This window comes from Danio aesculapii, chromosome 17, assembly GCF_903798145.1.
Source record: "Danio aesculapii chromosome 17, fDanAes4.1, whole genome shotgun sequence".
NCBI classification, from domain to species: Eukaryota; Metazoa; Chordata; class Actinopteri; order Cypriniformes; family Danionidae; genus Danio; species Danio aesculapii.
In genome coordinates this window covers 17169510-17195356 of record NC_079451.1, presented here as the reverse complement: position 1 = coordinate 17195356, position 25847 = coordinate 17169510, and the positions used below count along the sequence as shown (strand labels likewise).

The window sequence follows — 25847 nt, the reverse complement described above, 5'->3', positions numbered from 1 at the left end:
CTGTTTTTAAGTGAATGAGACCGGAAGTCTCGAGCCAAAATAATTCAGATGGCTGCGGCCGCTCGTACGCGGAGAATACGGTGAATACATTGGGGGACAATTTTTCTCTTAAAATATATTTCTAAAGGTGCTGTTGACTTGAAATCATGGGATGTTGGTAACAAGCAAAGATATTCAAAGAAATGCAAATTAGTTTACAAATTAAGTTATGCGTAATAAAATGAAATGACGCAGGGAAAATGAATTGAACACATAAAGCGAGGTGTAGAAAGGCGGCGAAAGCCCAGACAGCAGCTGAAATCTCTTAGTAGTAATAGAGAAACTCTTTGGCTTTCGTCATTATAAATGAATATTAGCTGCTTCAGTCCAGCATCTACATTAGCAGGATGATGAAGATGACACCAGGGTAGACATTTCAGCAAGACAATGATCCAAAACACAGCCAAAGTAACTCTTAAATGCTTTCAGAGAAAGAAAATCAAGCTGTAGAATGGCCCAGTCAATCACCTGACTTGAATCCAATAGAGAACACAAAATAAAGATCAGATAGACAAGACCCATAGAACCATCAAGATTTTTACACTGTTGAAGGCTGTGAAAAAAACACACCTGAGCAATGCATGACTTTGTGTTCAATTCTTATTTCCCCCAAGGGTTTAAATGAATAATTTTTGACACCAGTACATGCAGTATCAGGACCACTCACCAACTTTATCTTGACTGTTTTTTCATTTTAAAGCTGGGCCACATTGAGGGAGAGCCAATGAGAAGAGGAGCGTTTCCTGTCACGTTTGTGCAGTTCATTATGGACTGAAGCTCCAGAGATCAGACACTGAACTGATGACGGCACTACTCTGCCTCTGTGTGGCCTCACTAACCACCACCACCGCCATCATCATCATCGTCGTCGTTGTTCTTCCCTTAATGGTGAGGCCTGTATCTTCACCAAGCTTCCACAAATCCTGTCTCTGGAGAAATCAGCCTTCTGGGCAATAAAGGCACTTTTGAACTTAATTTATCATGACCACAATGCTAATGAATGTCACCAAGATGAAGGTTTTATTTCAGGATCATTCACATCCTTATTCCTTTAGACAGATCTGTGAATCTAGTCTTATTTGCCCACATTCCACATCTGGCCGGGAAAGACAGAAGGATAAGAGTGAAATGACAGCCTTTTTGGAGGACTCTGTTGGATAAGACGGCTCTGTTAATGGTGCTAAAGCAGGAACATGCTACAGGAGCCGTCTGTCCTTGGAGGGGCGCACTGATGTCCCCATTTTCACACTACCTGCCCCAGTGCTGAGTGCAGAAATAGGTTTTCTCCAGCGCTCGCACATGGGAAATCTCTGAAGTGCACTGTGATGGAGAAACTGACAGACTGAAGAGTGCTTTTGCGCTGGCTGAGGAACGTGAAGATTAAATGACAGTAATCTTGACCCTGAAGCTGCTGGGATTTTGGAGCGTTGTGAACGTTCTCCAGGGAAAAGAGGAAGAGCATCCAGGAGCTTTATTTCTGTATAGGTATTTATAAATCAGAGCTGTTCTGTTTTAGACTCTTATTGATTTTAAAGATCTTCCGCAGAACTTGCTTCATTGTGCGAGTGTTCTGCTGAATGATGTCATTTCTCAGTGTTTCTTCTTAAAGAGACAGACCAAAAAGTCTAATTCATTCATTTACTCCAGGAGGGTCAAAGTTCCTGGAGCCCTGCACAGTTTAGCTCCAACACACTTGCCTGCAGGTTTCAAACAAGCCTGAAGGACTCAATTAGTTTGATCAGGTGTGTTTATTTAGCGTTGGAACTAAACTGTGCAGAGCTGCGGCCCTCCAGGAACTCAGTTTGACACCTGTGATTTACTCTATTTACAAAATGTCAGGAGTGCTCTATATCAGTGTTTCCCAACTCTGTTCCTGAACAGTACACATTATCAATCACGCCTGAATCAACTCATCAGAACATTAGAAGAGACTCAAAGCCTAAAGATGATGGGTCAGATAAGGGAGACATCCAAAATATGTACTGCTGGTGTGCCTCCAAGAACATGGTTGGGAAACACTGCTCTAAATGCTCAACTTGATGTAATCCAAGTCTGAAGACTTTCTGTAAATTGAAATGAGGAATAGGACAGTGTTAAGGAAAAGTGTCATCATTTATTCTCATGTACCTTACTTTGGTGTTTCTTTTGAGCAATGCGCAAACTAAATGTAGAATCCATTCAATGTAGGAAACAAAAATATATTTAAAAAAGCTCATGGTGACTTAATCATACAATTCTGCTTTTTATATCTGAAACATTTGCAACAGAAACATGCACCTTTTCTGAGCCAATTCTCTAAATATGGTCTTGAATCCAATTCAATCATTGTAACAGCGAATTAAGTTATTTTCTGAAAATCATTCCGTGAGTACGTTTACATGGACACCAATAATTTGATAGTAATAGGATTAAGACAATACTCTGATTAAGAGTCTACCATGTAAACAGCTATTTTTGATTGATTTGATCCGACTAAAGTCATAATCGAACTAAAGGGAAATTGAAGGAAGACATGTGGAGTATGCTGATTTTTAGTGGCATTATTGAAGTGCAGTACAGACATGTAAACACCGCAAACTATTACTGTCGTGTAGGACTTTGCCACATTTTATGACAGAATAGTCTACACACACACACACGGCTGTTGGACACTATTATTGGCACCTACTGAGTCAGTGAGGACCACAGACATCTGCATCGTGAAATGCGGTAGGAAATTCCATTAAAACTACACTCTTCCAGCAGTTGATAGTCGCATCCAATATCTGTTTTGTCACAGGGGGCATGCATGAAATGTTCCTGAATGAAAGTGAAAGTGCCAAACTGCAGTTAAATCCACAAAATAAAACTGAAACTACATGAAACTCCAGAGGAAATGCGGATAGCCTGGTGATGCGGTGATGTTAATTGAATGATGTGCTGTAACATGTAAAACACGATCATGAAAGAAACATTCACATAGCAACGCATGTACATTTATTATTGTCTTATTCAAATTAAGGCAAATAACTAGATTACTGATGTCCATACAAACGCAGTCACTGTCATTTTCAAATAAGGTCAAATCAGCGACGGCACCTTTGAATTTGGATTCACCTTTGGTTTGACGATTGTGGTTGAAGAACTCCACAGGGTGAGAAACTTGGATGGAACACAGAATGTAGCACATGTTCAATCAATCAATCATACTAAATAAATAAAGCACTCTTGACATTGTTCAATAATCCTCCTCACTGGTTCAATGGAAGAGAATAAAAGCCATACATGTTGAAATGGCATGAAGGTGAGCACATGACAGCATTTTAAATAGATTTGGGAGTGACAGTCTTTTAAGATGCTCTTGCACACTCAACGATGTTTTAATTTGAACCGATTATAAGGTGTGAATGACAGCTAGTTTCCACTTGACAGTTTTGGTGTGTCCAGACGGTTGTTCCCTGTAGCAGTAATAACTCTCTCTAGTGCTCTAATTGTCTTCCAGAGGCAATGAAATCTCTCCCATCACTTCTCTTAATCCTTTGTAAAGCTCATCCATCAGTGATTGTGTGCAGGAGTAACACAGCAGAGCGTTTTCTGTCACGAGTGTTTGATGTGGTTGCAGAGCAACTTCGAGTCTGTTGTGTAACTTTAAATTACGGTCATGTTAGTCTTGATTGAGCTCAGGCCAGAATGTATACGGCCCGCTGTGATTGTAAATAACTGTAGACTTTTTGCTTTGTGCATATTTAATTGTAAACAAAGAGCTAAACTGATCCTGACTGATGTGTTGACGTAGATAAGACTGTTACAGTACACGTTTAACTACTCACCCCTTCACCATAAACATCTTTGATGCTAATATATAAATCATATATGTACAAATAAATGGGAAAACTGGAATGAATAAACGCCGTTATCCTGTTCAGTGATAAACAGAGTGTAGATGCCTGAGTGGATAATAGAACATAATAGATACAGGAGCACTGACATCTAGTGGCCGGGGAAAAAACAAAGCAACTATATGGGTAGAGATTCACATCTGCATTGATTTATTGTACCATATTGGCTGATCCCATCCCAACTGGACCAGAACAACAAAAAGGGGCACGTACACGAACAGGGCACAGAAGACTCGGGGGTTTTACAGCATCATTGTGTTCCACACTATCATTAAATGTACCATGATTTCCACAAATCCCACTGGAGCTCAAGAAATCACAGATTTGCTGGCCTGCTGTGGGAAATGTGCTCTGTATATTTACATTAAATAAGATTAAATTAGCAAACATAGACACGGCCTAAACTTGGGGTGATGGGGGCGTTAGGAGTAAACATGGGGTAAACGTGGATGAGAAGCCGAACGAACGGCAGTACTAACATTAAATCAAAGTGAGACAAATTCCAGCATTTGTGTCAGATCCATTTAAAAAAAAAAAAGGACACCTTCATCAAGCAGACGTCCTCCTGAAGGTGGAGCGTCCCGAACAGACATCAGGGCTTCTCTGAGGCCAGAGCACAGTCAAATGAGCTGGACAGAACTTTACAGATGGCCTGGGCATGTTCCTATAGGACACAGAATGCCAGAGTCACATTAACAGTCCATAACAAACACTCAAAAAAAAAAATACCTTTGCTGGTTGATCAAACTGCTTATTTAAAATGAGCCAAATCAACAATTTTCGAGGGTTTTTTTGCGGGGGGGGGGGGGGGGGGGGGGTACAACTTAATTGTTTTATGTAATTGTTTAATTGTTACACTACCCATGGTAACACTTGCCTGCCATTTGTGTAGTTAAAGTACCCCGTACCGTAACCCAACCTTAATCCTATCCCTGTATTTAATCATAATCCTGCAACAATAGTATTATGCAGCACAATATGAACACTTTGACATGTCTCTAACAACACATACGATGTTCTTGTGTGCAAAGATGTGTGTGTTGTTAGATACATAGCGGTTGTCCTCATTGTAAAACACGATATGCATTGAGAAAGTCTGAGATATCTCACCGCACTGCTGCACTGATACACCCAGATGCTGCACTCCTCCTGCTTGGTATCGGTGGTCTTCAGTGCCAGCAGGTTTTTTCCAGCACCCAGACCATCATCATAGCAGAGCATACGGACAATCAGGTAGAGGGGGTGACGGTGGAGCACATCCTGAGAAGAGAGAGACCACATCAACAGACATGCCATTATATTTCAATCCTGCTTATCTGCTTGTCTTGTGCTTGTCTGTACAGTTAACAATCTCACATAAGAAATGCTCATGTTTCCGGGGAGTGCGTCAATTATAAAGGCCTTCACAGTTCTCGGCTGTGCACGCGCACTAAGCTGGCGACACAGGCTCACACACACATACAGCTCGTAAGCTTGTGAAGTGAACCAAATGGGTTGTATTTCTCGAGGGAACAGCGACAATGCCTAATGCAACAAGTTGTTTTCATGTTTAAGTGGAAACACGAGCAATCTGGCTAAGTGAAAGTATCTTTCAATAGTGAATTACCTGCAATGAAGAGTTTTTTACTGCCTAGCTACTGACGGTAACATTACATCATCCACATCGTTATGCCAGCAGTCAATCACCTAAATTAGTATAATATTAATAGTTTAATAACACACACACACACACACACACACACACACACACACACACACACACACACACACACACACACACACACACACACACGGTTGCAAGGAAAACAGTCTTTTTTTTTTTTTTCTGCAGTAGCCTAAATAAATCTTAAACATTAAAAATGCTTTTACATCAGCTGTATTTACAGATATAGTCTATGAATAGCCTAATAATAAACTATGCTTAAATTAAAAACTCCCAAAACACAGTTAACTCATTTATGTGAAGGTGTTAATGAAAAATCATAAGCATTAACTAATTTAACTGCATTTTGCAACTCAAAGAGGTTATTTTCAACTGCAGGGAGCACAAAAAACCAAGAAAAGTCCCGACTTCTGCCAGAAAAGTCAAACGTGTTGATGTTTCTCCAGAAGAATGGTTAAAAACGTCATTTTCCTTCAAACCATTGTGCATTATTTTACAGGAAAAAAAAAAGTGTTTTAAAATTATTGGTTTCGTTTTATTTTACATTAAACCGTAATAATAAAATAAAGTGTTGTTAATTCTGTTCAATTAGTTTTTTCATAAAAAATAAAACACTACAAAAAGTACCGATAAGAGAACCGTTAAAGTATTGAACCGATAAGTGGTATTGATAGAAGTAGTGATAACGTTAAAACCCTACACAGGACAGCAGTGCTACATAAACAAGCTATCATACACATGAACAACACTGAATGTAAGAGCAATTTTAAACCAATGCACATAACCCAAGACAGACTATATTTCAGTACTTAAAACTAAAAAAAAACAAGATTGTGCAAGATTTTGTGCAAAAGAGGTATTTAAGGTTGAGAAAGTAGTGCAACATGATTTTTAATACGTGCACAATTAAACATTTATAGTCCCTGTGAAATGGAGTGAAATGAGAAAATGTCTGGTGCATTTAGAGAAGAGAGTGTTTTTACAGGTGGTTTGTTAAGCCCACTCGTGTAAAGCACACTTCAGAAATGCATTCTAGAGATATGTAGTGATATTGTAATATTGTTAATTATTTTATAAATCAAAATGCTTTTTACATTCAACATTTCATGTATAAATGCAAAAGAATCAGCCGTGGCCTAATAGTTAGGAAGTTGTACTTTGGGGGTGTGAATAACCATAACCAGTACACTCTTCCACCCTCAACTACTACAGCTGAGGTGAGTCTCTTGAGCAAAGCACCAATTTCTTCCTGAGCATCCCACTGCTCAGGTTTGTGTGTTCATGTTATGTGTGTATATGTGATTTGCTTTGAATAAAAGTGTTGATATTATTAGGAATATTAAGAATGATATCAACTCACACACTGGTCCAAAGAGGCCACTTTAACTCCATACTTGGAAACTCCCAGAATCATCTCCTCGTCTCCAGGCACAAACGGCAGTTTTCCATCTTGCTTTACAGAGAATAAAGGAATAAACAGGTTTTAAAATTGATTCAGACACAAAGCATGGTATGAAATACTGAATGAAATGAAAGTCTATATGTGGATTTTATGGGATATTAAGGAGCATTTCCACTGCATGGTACATCTGTACATTTTTGGGGCTTTTCCACTGTTGCTTACCTAACCATTTTTATTACCACCTTGGGTAAGGTTCCAATCTGTACCATTAACAAAACATGATGAATATACCAGGTGTACAGGAGAGGTTTCCAAATACAGGATTTTCACAGGTCAAAGAAGCAGAAGTAGTATACATGCAAGGTGTAACCATAATATGCATGGAACAATAACCGTTTTCAAGGTATATCGCGGGTTTGGAAAAATCAAGGTTTTAAAACCACCAAGATTTTCTGCTAAACCGTTCCTTGGGTATATGTAAGGTATATGTATTTTGTTTACGTTTTAGTTTTTTAAGGACAACTGTATCTCTAGCAGAAAAGATATCCAAAGATGCAGTTTTAGATTGTGTTTTTGAAACTAATGAAGACAGAAGAAGTCAAATTATTATATTTTATTATAACATCAATAATTTAACCTGACATGTTTACTGTCAGAAATATTTAAAATGTTTCTTAAAATACAATTTTATTGTGTTCAAAAGGGAAAAAAGGTTTTTGTTTTTGACCCAGAGATTTAGAAAAAATATATTTTATAGCATTAATCACAGTCAAACCGTGATATTTTTATCCAAGGTTATCATACTGTCAGAATATTATACCCATGCCTAAACCAAAACAACCAAATGTACCTTTTTTTGACTAAGTTCTGATGTGTACAAATAAAAAATGTCCCATGCTTATGAATAAAACCAAACCTGCATACCTGAGCTGCATCAATGTAGTTGATGAGGTCCAGCGGCTCCTGCAGGGTTTTGCTCATGTCAAACTGCAGCTTCTCAATGGCTCCCACATACTTGACTCTGAACTCAGCACAGGCGTCAGACACAGCGTTACCTAAGGATTGAGCAAAATAAAGATCAACTCTTGAAGAAAGTCAAATGTCTAACCAGGAGTTAAAACATCGGGGACTAACTTGAGCTCTTGGTGGAGTCTGTATCAAGGCTGGCGACTGTGCTCGACCTAGACAGGCCTCCCAAACTGGAATCTACTGACTGAACAAAGAAAGATTAGTTAATCAAGACTTTTAAGTAATTCATTTACTCCCACTATATAGCGGATCTGCGGCTCAGATTTAGGACATTTAACACCATTTATGAAATTAGATCTCATTTGTGCTGGTTATAATTGAAATTAAATTTGGATAAGATGGAAAAAAGGAACTACAGCCACAAATTTTTAGTATGAAAACACTTTCTAAAGCACTCTGAGCACTTTTTTTCAATAAGTTGGGCAAAAATGAAAACCTAAAATCTAAATATTTTTATTATTTACTCACCAAGTCAATTCTGTCCCCAGAGATATATGGGAATTCCACAAATGAAGATATTTTAGATGCTCCAAAAAACACTTGTGTGTGCCAAAAAACAAAATGAAATAGGACTTTGTTCACCAATATTTTCTCTCCCTTTTCAGGGTGCACGTTTACTACAGTTAATCCAACATATTGCCATCAGTCTGCAGTGCACCACACAAGCGTTGCATTGCCTGCAGTTAATGACCTGATCTGACAGAATAGACAGAGTTGATTTGACAGTTTTTTTCAGCACACATTCTTGGGAGCACTTCAGTCACATTGAAGGTTTTTACACCATTTTTGTCTCCTTTTGTGGACTTTGAATATCTTGTGAGCATTGCTGTCTACAGTGGGTCAGAGAGCTCTTGGACATACAATCCCGTTTTTCCTGGGAATCTCCCATATTTCACATCCATCTCCTGCCACCCTACCGCTTTGTCATTTCTCTCGGAAAACTCTCATAATTTCACCCGTCCAGTCCTCATCTTTTTGGTACAGTCTCCAACAATAGTCAAATTCATATAGTATCCGATCGCCGCCGCTGCCTGAAACCTGGTCCATTGTACTGTTAACGCCACAAACCACGGTCCCCGCCACAACAGTCTCCCGAGACAAATGTTGGCAGGTATGCTCTTGGATTTCATCAAAAATATCTTCCTTTGTTCTATTCTGCATATGAACGGATGTACCAGGGGATTAAAATGACATGAAAGCGAGTAATTAATCACAGAATTTTCATTTTTTTGGTGATATAGTATTGTAATATAGTATTGAAATTGTCTTTCTGTGGACTTTGAAAGAGCCTGCAGAAGCTCTAATGTAGCATGATAGTTGTTTTATTCTGAATGAATCAGCAGTTTTGAAAATCAATGACTCTTTTATTAAGACTAAGATATATAGTGCCATAGAACTGGGGTAACCAAACTTTTCAGCCCGCAACCCCCAAAATAACAATGCCAATGACTGGCGACCCCCACATTCAGAGACAGAGTGACAGAGTGTGTATGGTCATGTGATGCGTGTTTTTAGTGTGGACTGAGAACTGTTCAGAAATGTTAGATGAAATGCCACTGTGGACGTGGATTGTTTTCGTTCTTAGTGTAAACGGGGCCTGAAATTGATCTGACTTTTAGAATTCACCACGCAATCCCTGGTCATTGTCCTGCGACCCCCACTTTGGGAACCACTACCATAGAGCAATGTGTAGATTAACTGTCAATATCTTTAAAGAGAATTAGAAAATATTCATCAATGACACACAACCCTAGTGAAACCGTAAATTCCTGTACTGGCATAATGACTCCAATTCATACTTAGAAGTTCATAATTTTCATAACCCTGTGTGCTTTCTAAACTTAGTAGAAATGTGCAAATGGAGATTCAGTCACTGTTTTTGGCTATAATGTGTGCGTGGTGAACTGACCTTGCTCTTGGTGCTAATCTCACTGCTCTGGGAGCTGCTGCTGCTGTGGCGCTTCTTGACCTTTCGAAACATCCTTCACCATGACGCCAGCGCTGCAGTTCCCCAGCTTACCAGCAGATGGCAGCAGACTCTGAGGGGATTCATTTCAGACAGTTCATTCAAACAAAAACACACTAATTGTTTGTTTGTTTTTGTTTTGTTTAACAGCGTAAATAGAAATAAATAAGAATAAGTGTAGTATTCAGCAAAAACATATTTTGGACCACAGAAAATGAAACAATTTAATGAATAAATAAATACCATAAAACATTTTCATAACTTTCCAGGCCTTGTAAGCTCAGTTTTGACCCATTCTCATCTACTACTGAAGTTAGACTTCAAGACACTTTAAAAACATACTGGTCAATGAAAAAGGTTAATATACCCCAGAATATTCTTGTCAGGCATAGAACAAGAATCATTTAGTAAAATATTAAAGACTCCTTATAAAAACGACACTCCCAAAATAAAGATTACGTTTAACATTGAATTATTTATTTGTTAATCCATTATCCTTCAAACTACTACATTTGACCAATTTGTTAGCAAGTTTTCAATTATTTAAAAATAATGTAGCATAATCACTTAAATCATATATTTTTTTACAGGTACATGGCTAAATATTCATTTTTACATGATTGGAAATACTAGACATTCAATGTGCTTTTTATGTAGGCCTATATAAAAATCACTTAATTTGATGCATGACATCTCTCATCTTGACTCATCTAAACATAATAAAACATTTTATTTATAATTATATAAAATATGATTATTAAGACCATTTTTAAATAAAATTTGATATTTAGGGATTAAATATAACCACTATTTAGAGGGACATTTAAATAGTTTTTTGGATTTACTAAACACCACTCTTTATTTATATAAATACGTTAGTATCTAATAAAACCTATGTATATTTGAAGTATGACATGTAGCATTCCCATACATTTACAAATTATATTATTTATTATTATATTATAGAATTTTATTTCCTTATATTTTGGTAAATATGTGGAATATACATGTAAAGTTACTTTTTTTTAATCATATATCATTTATTAATCTAATGAATGTAAACAGTTTCTGTCTAAAATGTCTTAATGCCATTAAATAAAAGGGGTAAATAAATACTTTTTGCATTTATAAGTCTGACTAATTTATGTTAATCATTTTAAACTGTCCATTTACTCCCACTTGGTTATCTCTCAGTTATATATATATATATATATATATATATATATATACATATACATATATATATATATATATATATATATATATATATATATATATATATATATATATATATGCAGTACGTTTGAAACATTAACTATATTATATACAATATATGATATATAATAAGAAATTCTGTGAATTCTTGGGTGATATGAAATGAACGAAACATTATCTCATTAAAACAAAGTTTGGCAATTTAATCTATGCGGTTTCTATCGAAAAAAAATGTTTCATAAAACAGTCTGCCATGTTAATTCGGACCAATAACAGATATCCAAAAAGTGTAAATGAATGCCTAAAGCACAAGTTGCAATATTTCTGCTTCTAAATTTGGATAAATTACGTTCTAGATCAGTAGCGCAAAAGAAGCCGCGTGGACACATTCTCGGGGTTCAGGAGCTCCACGAGCCCACGCCCCTAAAAACAAGGGTAAGTTACCAAACTTTCAGCAAGTTTCTATGAATCGACAGTCAGGCTCTCGGTTCGTCTAACGGCCCGGAACCAGCGCTCGGCTCGAGCTGACCGACAGCCCACCGTTCATGAAAACCGCCCTAAAGTAACGGACAGTCGTTGCTAGGATAAACATTCAGCAGCGCCCACCGTCCAGCCTGACTAACGCCAGGGTAAAGGGCTGTTTTTTTGGCCGTATGTTTGCATTCATAGAGAAAAGTGGATAATCTGAAGTTGGTAAAGAAGCACACTGGGCATACCTCTATTCTGAGTTCACTATGCAGCGGTGTAGGGCTGTAAGAGTGATTTATAAGTATGTTCATCAAAGCGACCATCAACAGCACTCCCTCTCTCTCGTTCTCTTGTGTTTTGACGAGACTCGCGTTGACACTTCACTTCCTGTACGGCTCCACCCAGCACCTCTTAAAGGAGACGCGCGCTAGAAATGCTCTGTACTGTAGTGTTTGAAAAGGATATTCAACTGACTACTATTTCCAATAAAAAGTATAAAATGTATACTACTCTAATATTTAAAAAAAATACATGTTCTTCATCAGTGAACTCGTATTAATTAAATTAAATCAACATTTGGTTGGCATTATCAATCATCTTTTTTTTCTTTCTTATTATTAGTTGAGTCTATCTTCCACAAAATAACGATGCACCACATTACCAAACTGAACACAAACTCAAAACAACACAAACTCAACAAACTTAGTCTAAAGTGTTTACATTTAATAATTGATCCATTGATTGATGTATTATATTATCATAATATATAACAATAATTATCATTATTATACAGCTATATACAGACACTATATTGTAGTTATTTTATTATATTATCACTCACTACACACACATTTTTGTTATTGTAATATTCTGCTGCATAATATTTATCTGCCTGTCTTTTCATTTGTTGTAATTCCACTACTATTATGATATTTTACTGTACTTTTAATTTACTTTATTGTCTGCACAGAGGTTCTGAACCAAAATTCATATTTGACACTGGCATAACATTCAATACAGCATACATACATACACTTACATACCTTTAAAACACATAAAACACCTACACATATTACTCCACCCGGACCTTATTTATTATATATACCCGAACCTTATATCTATCTATCTATCTATCTATCTATCTATCTATCTATCTATCTATCTATCTATCTATCTATCTATCTATATATATATATATATATATATATTTTTTTTTTTTTTTCCCACACCTATCCACACCCTATAACATATATATATATATATTTTTTTTTTTCTCCACACCTATCCACACCCTATAACTGCAACAGTCACTGCCAATGGAATGACCTTTTATTCGTTTATTTGGTGTATGAAATAGTGTACTGGTATTATTCATACTCGAATAATAGTTATGATTATACATAGCACACACATACTATTTCATATTTTATTTGCTATTATTAATTAATCTTTTCGATATAATGTATTATTTTATTCTACATTATTGTATAGAATTTGTACTATTATAGAAATGTGTGATTTATTACTTTTTATAATCTGTTTTCTGTTAAAGGAGATACATTTATTGATAATACATCTCTTTATACCATAAAATACACATTACAAGTTTAAGCCTTCTTCTAGGTAACTGGATTTTTTTCACACCATAAAATTATAATCAGTTAATAAATATAAGCGATATTGTATTTTATATCCGAGAAAACAGCAGCTCCTCCGCTCGTTTGCGTCTGTTTAAAGCTCACTGATGACCGGATTAAGATGGCGGCCACGTATCGGAGGACCGAAGCGGACCACGAGACGTCTAGCTATCTATTATATAATGATTTAGCCTATATTTTAAGACACAAAGTTGTGACTACATTGCTCTCTGGTGGCTTAAGCTGAACCACTTTTTAGAGATCATATACAGGCTATTTACAGATTAATGTACTATAATATGCCTGAGATATAAGACGTTTATGCATGCAAAATAGAATACAAAAGTTTGTCAAACTGAGAATCAAAGTTGCCATAATTCATATACTCAAAAGATAGCGTTACAGTGAACCAAATCCTTAACAGAATTATTTTTATTATTATGTTATTATGATATTCTACAGTGCTTCACGGAAATCGCGCATTGCACCCATAGATTGCACCTTTGCACCTTTAAGGTAATTGAATATGGCGGCGCGGTGGCGTTGCTGTGGTTACCATAGTCAGTGGCGTTCTAAAAAAAGAATGTGTTCGAAAAACTGTCCATGACGTTGAGAAACTAGTGTGACCTGCATTAAGTGACTGACCATCGCCGACATTAGCTGCATGTAAAGATCTTTCTGAAAGTATAATTTTAAGTTATTATATTTGGATGTTTCGACGTGCTTTTGGTGAAGGACTCTAAAGATTTGAGTATTTCTCTCTGTCATAAAGTTTCAGATTATTATTTTAGTTTTTCGGTTAGACTATAGATTGGACTGAATCTTAGTTGGAATTGGAGATTAATTTATTGTCGACTTGTTCATTTTAGTATTTTAATATATTTTATGTTGATGTATTCTCTGATACCTTCTTTAGTATCCTATTTATAATCGAAGAATGCAATTTGTTATGTTGTCAGGTTGGTAGACCATGTTGACTTGGTAGATACAGTGTTTTTTGTTTGTTTGTATGCTTCATTTGTATATTACTGCTATCTTGTTAAACATTTGCAGATTGTTATTTGTTATATCATCAGATATATTGATCTGTTATTATGTATTTGTGTACTGTCAGCTTTAACACATTGAATAATACTGCACGTCTACTGTCGGATAGATTGTCTGGCTGTTGTATCATTTATTTGTAGTTTATGTTGTCAGCCTGTTCAACATTTGCAGATTTTCTTAGTTATTTGTTCTTTTTTTCACAGTTTTACTAATTATTGTAACACATTTAGTGAACTAATCTAAGTTTATAGATTGTCATCTTGTAGAGTATTTACTGATAGCTGTGAAATATTACTTGTTAATGTTACAACAGAACCAGACTGGAGACAATGGTAGATGAAACTTCTGAAGAATGGCATGAAGATAAATTAATGACTTGATATCTTTCTATTGTATTTTGCAGATTGGAGAAAAAAAGGGACTCACACACCTCAGCAACGACTGGAAATTGATGTTCAGGAATTTGGACGGGTGCATCGATGGACGTCCTTCCAAGATGAAAGGGCTGGTGTTTGGTATAGATCAGTGGTTCTCAAACTTTTTCACCTCACAAAGAATTTGTCTCTCCAAGTAGCACCTAATGACCAGCATCGAAATACAGTAGCGTAGTTGGCTTAATTAATCAGCTACAGCTCTGCACAGTTCAAAAACAAGGCGGATTTATTCATCAAAATAATAATGTCAGCCACTTTAAACATTATAGATAGCTTGAACATTAACACTGTACTGTGCTTACGTTTAAATAAAAATCAGTTTAAAAGTTCATTAAAATCGGTACTCTTCGTAAAAAGTAATGCTGTACTTAAAGGTAAAGTATTAGCATATAGTAGCCTATATTCATCAAAACCTGCAAAGTAGCTTGAACCTCATAAATTTATGTCATCATATTCATATCATATATAAACCATGTTGCATGTACATATAGTATGACATAATTGTATGGGGAGAGCGGGGATAGTTGTACTTCTATTATATTTCTTTATATATCTTTGAGATCTTGGGTTTCGAGTGTCTGCTATTATATAACATATACTGTAAGTTTTTTTGCAGCACAAACAGACAATGTGAACAGTTTTTAGTTTCAAACAGGAGTAAACTGTTACAATTCACCCCACAGTCTAGGTTAGTAGTAACACACCCCGTGGTGAGATGTAACTTATGATTTCCACCATGGTGAGATGTAACATTATAAAATAAGAATTATGACCAAACAAATGGATTTGCAAGCTTTTTATACAGCATTGAGCTTTCAGTATAATTTGTGTGTGTGTCTGTCTTACAGAGCTGAATAAAATGTGCAAATGTGCATCAGCTTCAACTATTGAACACTATTTGTGTGTGCGGGCTTCATGAGCTCACAGACGTCAAACACTGAACTTAAACTACTTTGACTTCTTTCTCTTGCAAGAGCTATACAAATACTGAAATTAAATCATATAAATAGAGTTTTAAATCAGCTTGGGGTTGGAAACATTTCACTGATGTTACTAGCAAGAGTTTTGTAGTTACAACTCACCCAGCGTTAAGTGTTCTCCTTACAGCTAACAGCTAAAACATGATCACCAACAATGTGGATTAAATATATCCACACAGACGCACAAATTACTACAAAATTGACTACAAATCAGGCATCGCTATCTCAAAAATAATTCAAGTAAAACATTACTTTCTTAGCTGAAATGTAGTTTTTCCTGTTTAATATCTGCTGTGTCTGTCAAAAGACTCTCACATATTTTTCATATGAGGACTAATATGAGCATGTGTGAAGTGAATTAACTGATTTGTAACTAGTTGTAGAGATGGGAAGTAATACAGGTCTCCCCGCTTTCCCCCTTGAAATCTAAACATGAACTTGATTTTAAATATATATTTAGTTAGAGATTAGATCTGCTTACAGCACATCATTTACAGTATGTGCGTCAGAAAAGTGAGTGATTATAAATGTACTGTTTGACCAATTCATACGTGATCTATCAATCGTGCAGCATTTCCATGATTTGGAGGAATTGAGATCGTATCTTAAGTATACCGTGGAGTTTTAATTTGTAATTTTTCTTCAAACATGGCAAATTTGTTTGAGTCTATAACTGCGTTTCAAATGGCACACTATACACTATGCACTTATGCACTTACACACTCAGCAGCTTAGTATATGAATGTAGTGTCGTCCCAAATCAGACACTAATGGTTACTTACTAACCGCAAATTCAAACTGTTTCCCAGATGATTGGCAAATTAGTGAAACAAATGACCAAACTTTAAAATAATACCTGCCATGAGTATAACCACATTCAACATCTGGAGGTGATATAATCACTCTCGTAGGAGAATTTTGCTTTTACAATCCAAAATAAAATAATCAAACTTAATCGCCTGATAGCTCTACCCCTTCCGCTACGTGATCAAAACTGCGGCTGATGAGTGCCGTGACCAACATTACACACTTACTGTTGAATGAGTGCATCATCCGGGTATTTAAAGTGCACTTATTATTTTTTGAGTTTTCAGTGTGAACGCATTACTGACACTATTTATACTACAAAATAGCGCAGAATAGTGCATAAGTATGTGGTATGGGACACACCTTATGTTCTGTGGCCCGCACCATTTGAAGCACGTTAAGATTCATTTAAATCTAAGGGCAACAAACTAAATCGAAAGCCAAACCGCTAGGCTATTTACAAAACAAATTACTTAAAAGCTATATATCGAAAATGTGCCTTATTTCACACAACTACGAACACGCATGTAAACAATGATGCAGCATGGGAAAATTCCGGAGTTTGCGGTAACTGAAATGCCAGCAAGACTGGTCTGCGAAAGCACTTCACTGTAGTGTGTATCTGCTCTACAATTTTTTAGCATCTGATGACAAGATGTACTAAACATATAGCGGTGTGATCATACAGTACAGGGAACAGCCAATGCTGATCATATCGGTGTTATCGTACGCGTCAAAAGGTAAGAGTGTTTGTCGATTTTTATTTATTATTCAGTGATTCCTCCGTGTAGCACTAGAAGGTAACCACAATTTGAGAACCACTGGTATAGATAGTTACATAGGGCTTGTCTGTGTTAGGTTTTTTTTCAGTGAATGGAGAGCAGGCAGAAGAGGGATACTTACAAAAGATTCGGTGGACATCAATCTAAAAAATGCTGGGGAGGGTTTTTTTGGATCTTTGTTTTTTTGCAGATTGGAGTGGAGCAGAATGAAGGAGACTAACAAGGGGAACGGTGGAGATATACTTGAAGACCTGGAGCTCTAGAAGCAGGTAGAACTGCTTGAACAGACTGAACAATGGAGTTAGTTTCCAAAGAAATGAATTAGGATTCATTAAAGACTTGATATCATTCTCTTTGACAGATTGGCACGGAGCCTGTGGAGGAACATGGCAACACACGGATGGGTGCATGAATGGATGTCCTTCCAAGAGGAAGGGGGTGGTGGTGGGCATAGATTGTTAGATAGATGTCGGTGGTAGTTATTTACATTGTAGGTAATGGAACCACAACAGACAGAAGAGGGAGACTCACAAGCGGAATGGTGAAAATTTATCTGAAGAACACTGGAGAACACTGTTTATTGCTGGAGATCAGCCAGCATGTAGAGCTTTGTTAGTCTTGTTTTTGTCTTTTGCAGATTAGACTGGGGCATGTGGAGAAATGGGAATCACACCTCAGCGATGACTGCAAACTGATGGTCTGGTTAGACATCTCCTCAATGGATGGGTGGATGAATGAATGAAAAATAGATGTCCTTCCAAGAGGAAGGGGGTGGTGGTGGGCTTAGATAGTTAGCTAGATGTCTGCGGTGTTTCTTTTTCAAGTAATGAACACACAACAGGCAGAAGAAGGAGACTCACAAGAGCATCGGTGGAGATTTATCTGAATGCAATGCTGAAGTTCAGCAGGCCTGTAGAGCTCTGTTAGTCGTGTCTTTGTCTTTTACAGACTGGAGTGCAGCATGTGGAGACAAATAGGAATCACACACCTCAGCAATGACAGGAAACTGATAGATATTTCCTGAATGGATGGATGGATGAATGAATGAATGAAAAATAGATGTCCTTCCAAAAGGAAGGGGGTGGAGGTGGGCATAGATTGTTAGATGTCTTCTCTGTGGCAGTTATTTAAACTGTACACTGTTAACCATTGCTGTAGATTATGCGGTAACTAAAATAGCCAGTGTAATAAATGGAAACAGCATTTTACTGTAAAATGAGTAGGATTTGTATGAAATTGTGTAGTGCAAAGAATAAATTACAGTAATTTACTTTACATAGCCATTACAGGTAGTAACTGTGATAATAAATGGTCAATTACTGTTCAACAATTACTGTCCCGTCTGCTCTGATGCTTTATGTGGCTATTTATAGACCATTTCTATGTGGTCATGTTATTGGCCCATGAACATTTCCTGCTTGTTATCAAACTATTTCATAACTGTAACAAAAGGCAATTCATCATAACTCAATGTTAAACCAGCTATCATAACATTATTTATCAATATGTGATTCATCACAATTGATAAAACAATGGTTTAGGCATGAACACACACATACACAGGCTGTCTGTCTTATTCCAAACACAAATGTGTTGCCCCTTTAAGGGAGCCAGGGGTTTGATTTGTTTACTTCTGAGTGTGCTCCATTCTCTGCCTAGCAATTCAGATGCAGAGTCTGATATGTTTTAAGCCTTAAATAAGAATCTACAATGAGTGTGTGTGTGTGTGTGTGTGTGTGTAAATGTGTTTAAATCTTTCTGAGGGATTCTATAATAATGTCTTGTGTATTAAATCAAAGAGTTGTTATCTTGAACTGTGTACTTAAAAGCTACATTGTTAGCTAGTTAGCATCTCCTCACAACTTCTTACATTACTTTCATTTAAGTATATGTATTAATTGGACAACTCATATTTATAGGTTTTGCCATAATGTACAGATGCAACCAGTGTAATGTGCCTTTCTGGCAACTAAGCAGTTTTCATACACATTAAAATTATTCAAGTTCAATCTCCTCAGTTAGGAAACTTTACACAGAAATCCTCACAGGGATTCACAAAAGATGATACATATTGTAGAGCCTTCCACAGGCAAACCTCCACTGTCTGGTCCCAGGTTGTGAATTTGTTGTTTTTCCAGAGCTGTGTTTCCACCTGTTAATTCATATTAGAGACATTAGAAAAGTTTGTTGTCTTGAGCTTTATAAGTAAATAAATAAAAATAAAAAATAAAAGATACTTGGATCCTTGGTGTTGTTGACTTTATTTTTTGGTTTTGCAGTTATATTAAATGTGTAATATGTACAGTTGAAGTCAGAATTATTAGCTCCCCTTTGAATTTTCTTTTGTTCTTTAAATATTTCCCAAACGATGTTTAACAGAGCAAAGAAATTTTCACAGTATGTCTGATAATATTTCTTCTTCTGGAAAAAGTCTTATTTGTTTTATTGCGGCTAGAATAAAAGTTTTACATTTTTTAAAAGCCATTTAAGCTCAAAATTATTAGCCCCTTTAAGCTATATATTTTTTTCGATAGTCTACAGAACAAACCATCATCATATAATAACATGCCTGACTACCCTAACCTGCCTAGTTAACCTAATTAACCTAGTTAAGACTTTAATGTCACTTGAGCTGTATAGAAGTGTCTTGAAAAATATCTAGTAAAATATTATTTACTGTCATCATGGCAAAGATAAAACAAATCAGTTATTAGAAATGAGTTATTAAAACTATTATGCTTAGAAATGTGTTGAAAAAAATCTTCTTTCCGTTAAACAGAAATTGGGGACAAAAATAAACGGGGCTAATAATTCAGCAAATATGCCAAAATAATGCAACGTGATTCATATTAATAAATAATAATAATAAAAGTAAATTGATTCAAAAAGTCATTCAATAAAACTGACTGGAATGTACAAAATAACACCTTAAATAAAGACATTTATTTATTTGTTAACTAGCCATTTTAGATTTGGCAGAATAACCCCATAATACATGTTGTTAAAGTTTAATTCATGAATTAATTTAATAAGTGACTGTTCAGGATGGATATTTTTTAGTAGCATCTTAACAAAGTAAGCTTAACACATGCTTTTAATGATTTGTTTGATTATTACAACCACTATCATTAAAATGCTACTAATAATAATTTGATTTATTCATTTGTAGCTAGCCATTTTTAGAATAAACAGAATAACACAAGATGTTTAAGGTTTAATTAATGAATTAATTCATATTTAAACAGAAGGTGACTGGAATGAATAGCATAACATATTAAAGCTGAACACATTTATTTATTTATTTATTCACTGGCAATGATTTTAGAATAAACCAAGTAACACATAAACGAAAACACATTGCACTTTACAAAATTGATTTGTTTGTTAATAGCCTACAACTACACCACCACCGCTATTATTATTTGTTTAATGTATTACTTTTAATTATGTTTATTATGACTCTGGTTAAAATGTACTGATTGACACTAATGAACTATATATTTTTCCATTCATTAACTATAAACGCTGTATGGTCTGTCGCTCTCTCTCCAAATAATCAGCCTAATATTTTCTGAAGCCTTCTGTCGCCTCTATCCTTTGAGAACAGGAACCAAATGAACAGTCCAGCTCTGAACTGAACGATTCAAAGACCGAATCGTTTACGAACGAACGAATCACCACACAGTGAAAGCTCGCTTCTTCGTACACTTGGACGTGTAGCAGGATTTGCTGTTACAATGTCGGCGCTGAAGAGAGTCATATGGCCCCAAATCATTCTGTTCGGCGACTCAATAACACAGGTAACATTTTGATACGCTGTGCAGTTTGGCTAGCGATTGATGCTACTCTGACATGTTTGTTTATGTTTCAGTTTGCGTTTCAAGCGAACGGATGGGGATCTGAACTCTGTCATAAACTCGAGAGGTACTTTTATGACTGCAATGATGTGTGTAATATGATTCATAAAGCCGCAGCTGATGATAATATCGTTCTCTGAATTATTAGAAAATGCGACGTGATAAACAGGGGCTTGTCGGGTTACAATACACGGTGGGCTAAGATTGTGCTCCCTCGCATTGTACCCGTTTCTGATGCTCCTATATCGGCGGTGACTGTGTTTTTCGGTGCTAATGATTGCGCTCTGGAAGGTAAGAATATTTCAAGCGTTGCTTGCTCATCATCATTTCTAATAATGTATATACACAACACTTACAGTAGTTTCTATCCAGACAAGAACCCGACGCAGCACGTGCCTCTCCAGGAGTTCTCAGAGAATTTAAAAGACATTGTGAGATTTCTGGTTTCTAAAGGAGTGTCCAATGACAAGATCATCTTCATCACTCCACCACCTCTTCTAGAAGCCGACTGGGAGAAAGAGTGCTTGCTGAAAGGTGATTAACCTCCTGACTGTAGGTCTTATTCATAACTAGTGTACTGCATGCTGTACTTTTGTTAGTATGTGAAACAGATGCAGTGAAAAAGAACAGTAAACACTGCTTTATGACCTCACTAGTTTCCCTGCCAAGGTTAATATAGTTTAGCATTTTAAATTAAGTTTTTATACTTTTTATAAGTTTTTATTTAATATTTGCTGCAAATTTCAGTTTACTTTCAGTTTTCATTAATGGTGTTGTTATATTTAGTTTCAGTTTTAGTAATTGTAGTTTTTTAATGTTTACATCACTTTAAAAAGCAGTTAGCTACTTAAAAAAGTGAGTAAACCCATTGTAAGAACTGTACCGTTGACTCATTTTATAATTATGCAAACAGTTCAATTACTTAACTTTAAAGCAACTGGATTAGTCAACTAATCACTTATTACAGTGATTTAATCTTGTTCAAACCTACTGTAATAAAGTAAAATATTAGTTTGAACAGGCACTGAACCCAAAAATCACACAAATCTAACTTATTAAAAATGTAAATAAAAACAATCCAGTGATGATAATTAAACATCATGATAGGTTAACATGCCTAGTTTACAGTTTTTGGCAAATCAAGAAAATGTGTTTGACTGTTAAAGCGTATCCTCATGTTTTTTTATACAGCTGCAGGTCAGATTTTTTCTGGCCCTGTGCGTTAATTCTGAAAGGTTTGCTTAATACAGTATTTTTGCATATCAAAGTTCAGATTTCTTAAAAAAATACTTTTCGTTATTTAATGTATTGCCTTATTCACGAGTTTACACAGATGTTAAAGAATAAAGCGTATTTGGCATGCTGTCCAGGAAGAGGGCTCTGAGCTCAGGAAAGATACCCGTGTTATTCCCCTTAGTAGGAAAGGGATAGACATTGGGATTCAAGTGAAATGTCTAGCTGAGCCGCAGAACGCTCCACCTAGGTAGATAATATTTAAGAGATGAGGTGTAGGGGTGGTAGAAGGATGCTGGCTGGCTCATGGGAACCTTTGATTTGGCCCACCATCTTATCTAAATAGAGAGGGAGAATGATGGGGAGATGGTTGGGGCAAATGACTTTGACAGAGATCGTCATTTTGAATTTAATGTAACCTTTTGTTTATTTGTTTTATTGCTGAGCTACAAAAAATCCATCTGAAATTAAATGATAAAATTAAATGGTTTGAATTAATCTGACTTTTAAAATGTAAATACTGTCACTCGACAGATGCACAACACATCTGCGAGCAAATCAAAGTAAAGGCAGGAGCAGCTCGACTAGTGTATTCAGCATTGAACTCCATTGTGTTAGAAATGGGATTGTTTATGTTTTTATTGTAACAAGTTCAGTATAAAAGGTTAAAAATGATACTGTATTCGTTAATATGATTTAAAGCAACATTTTTAGGAAATATCCTTTGGTAAATTTATTGTAATACAGTTTGGTATATATTTGGCCCACAGCACTCAATCCAGTTTGGTTTTTGGCCCTTTATAGGAAAAACTTTGGCAACCCCTGATCTAATGTAATGTACAACCTGGCATACGAGAGCAACTATTTGAAACATAACGAACATGCTGCATGCCGTTTCACATACTATTTTTAAATAAATACTTGGCAGTACATTGAGCTTACAGCTAGCAGTACTAGTATTAAATTACAAATATATCCTCAGTCTCTTTCTCACCCACATTCACACACTGTATACAAAACTTATTGTGATCAGGTTCACCTTTGAATCGGTTGAACTCTGTGGCTGGTCAGTATGCGCAGGCCTGCGTTCAGGCAGCTGGACAGTCTGGTGTGGATGTTCTGGATCTGTGGACACTAATGCAGAAAGATGGACAGGTAATACACATGCTAGCAAATCCAAAACTTATGCATATAAACTGGCCACTTTATTAGGTACAATCTGTTCAAACAAATAAATTAACAAATTTATACCAGGGGTGTCCAAACTCGGTCCTGGAGGGCCAGTGTCCTGTTGAGTTTAGCTCCAATTTGCTTTAACACACCTGCCAGGACGTTTCTAGTACATGTAGTAAGAGCTTGATCAGCTGGTTCGCGTGTGTTTGATTAGGGTTGCAGCTAAACTCTCCAGGACGCTGGCCCTCCAGGATTGAGTTTGAACACCCCTGGTTTATGCAAATAACTAACCAGCCAATCACAATGCAGCAGCTACATGATTAGAAATGTAGCTACATCCAACCTTCCCAACGTGAATTCCAAGTATCAGATTGGGGAAGAAATGAGATGGTTCATAATTTACTCACCCGTCACTTGTTAAAAACTTGAGTTTTTTCTGTTGAACAAAAAAAGAAGATATTTTGAAAAATGATGCTGACTTCCAAAGTATTTTGTTCTACTAAGAATGTTGATTGGTCAAAGTATCTTCTTTTGTGTCCAGTAAAGTAAACTTAAAAGTTTAAAACCACATGAGAGAGAATAAATGATGGTGCCAATTCTCACACACATTTCTGATGAGCTGATAGAAAGGTGAATAACTAATTAAGAGCAATTCTGAATGCATAACAAAGTACTATCTAATAGAGCAACCAGTGAGTGTATAACATTGAAAATTTATGAACATAGAAAAACAAACCAATGTATTTCCTCCTCAGGATTTCTCGGTGTATCTTTCGGATGGACTACATCTGTCTGATAAAGGCAATCAGTTTGTGGCAGAACATTTATGGACACTTCTAGAGAGGCGAGTGGCCGATTTGCCCTTCATTCTGCCTTATTGGGGAGACGTGGACCCGAAATGCCCCGAGAGCAGCTTACTGTGTGACTAAAACTCAGGTCAAATGATGCACAAAGGATATAAAACACCAATGTGTTCCTATTGTTTACATTTAGACATGTTTGAATATGATGAAGATCGTGAAAGGTTCAGCCACCATTTCCTCTTATCCTTTTTCAACAAATCGTATCTGAATTCGAGAGGTATTTACCGTTACAAATGCAAGCTGAATGACAGATGCAATAATCTTTGATGTTCTGTTAAAAATAGCCTTTTTTTAAAACCGTAAAATAAAGTTTCGATGAAGAAAATTGATTTGTTTGAGTGCTAACATAGCAAGCTTTCAGTAGGGACAATAAGCTCTTTGATTTTTACACCTTCTGGCAAAATCAAAGGCATGTTCTTGCAGTGCGTGTCCAAAACTAATTCGAAACACTTCAGTGTGAAGGCAGTTTATTCATGCGAGCTATTAGCCCAGGAATACATGTTAAATACATGTAACAAAACCAAGAAAACCCAAAACTCACACATTGAATGATAGCAGAATAACATGATATACAGCTTTCTACATCCAAGTGCCGTTTTAATGACTTCTGATTCGATACACGAAAATATAAGAAACGATACAAAATATATATTCAGTCACATTGACTTATTTTGGCACAAGAAAACTTTACAAGATTCTAAAATCCAACTTGAATAGTAAGATATTTCACAGTAGGGGGCTTACTAGTCACTAGTCCTAAAATATTGAGTGGTTTTGGTCACATATATAATCGTTTTTAGTGGCAAAAAAACAGAAACTTTTGAAATATGCACACCCCTCAGCTCTGTAATCAGTGTTTCACAAACTGATGCTAAATTAAAATACAACATGAGATGATATAGAGCGTATAATAGTACAAATTAAACTCGACAAACCTTAAAATGCAGATTTTTTAACATCCTGTGCAATTTCTTTCATTAAGAAAACATATTATAAACCGCATGTCCGCTTACAGTTTCCACACATACATGACATTTAATTCATATACATATGGCATAGGACATGCATAGCTAGAATTTTTTTCTTTGCAATTTGACCAGTGTAACAGTAAAGTGATGACACGTCTAGAGGTGTGATGTAAACCAGCTGCTCGTTTTTAAATGAGGTATAAATAAACAAAAAGATACAGAAATTAGCCAGGGAAAAAGGCACATACTGACTGCATTAAAGGAATATTCCAGGTTAAATCCAAGTTTAATGAATAGTTCAGCCAAAAAAAGGACAGTACTGTCATCATGTACTCACCCTCATGTTCAAAAAGAGACATTCAATCGAAACACGTATTATTTTATTTAAGTGTTATTTTATGTCGTT

General features: G+C 36.1%; 3 protein-coding genes across 4 annotated transcripts in view; 2 read left to right on the top strand and 1 right to left on the bottom strand.

Annotated features, from left to right (window-relative positions):
* asap2a (ArfGAP with SH3 domain, ankyrin repeat and PH domain 2a) overlaps positions 1-3926 on the top strand; it is a 126223-nt gene extending 122297 nt beyond the window's left edge. For both annotated transcript variants that reach the window (XM_056476370.1, XM_056476369.1), the window contains exon 28: positions 740-3926. In XM_056476370.1, coding sequence (XP_056332345.1) covers positions 740-814 — 75 coding nt within the window. In that variant the 3' untranslated portion in view covers positions 815-3926. The remainder of the gene's footprint in view (positions 1-739) is intronic.
* Positions 3927-4044: 118 nt separating this feature from the next.
* Positions 4045-12033, bottom strand: itgb1bp1 (integrin beta 1 binding protein 1). Its single transcript, XM_056476371.1, has 7 exons — positions 11909-12033; positions 9921-10050; positions 8117-8195; positions 7907-8037; positions 6941-7033; positions 5028-5177; positions 4045-4581 (listed from the first exon to the last, which is right to left on the bottom strand). The coding sequence occupies exons 2-7, from the start codon at positions 9990-9992 to the stop codon at positions 4510-4512; spliced, it is 597 nt and encodes a 198-aa protein (XP_056332346.1). The 5' UTR covers positions 9993-10050; positions 11909-12033; the 3' UTR covers positions 4045-4509.
* An 8965-nt stretch (positions 12034-20998) lies between these two features.
* On the top strand, positions 20999-24671 carry iah1 (isoamyl acetate hydrolyzing esterase 1 (putative)). Its single transcript, XM_056477625.1, has 6 exons — positions 20999-21147; positions 21219-21271; positions 21353-21495; positions 21577-21738; positions 23471-23592; positions 24366-24671. Exons 1-6 carry the CDS (start codon positions 21085-21087, stop codon positions 24537-24539), a joined length of 717 nt encoding a protein of 238 aa, XP_056333600.1. The 5' UTR covers positions 20999-21084; the 3' UTR covers positions 24540-24671.
* The last annotated feature ends 1176 nt before the right edge of the window (positions 24672-25847 follow it).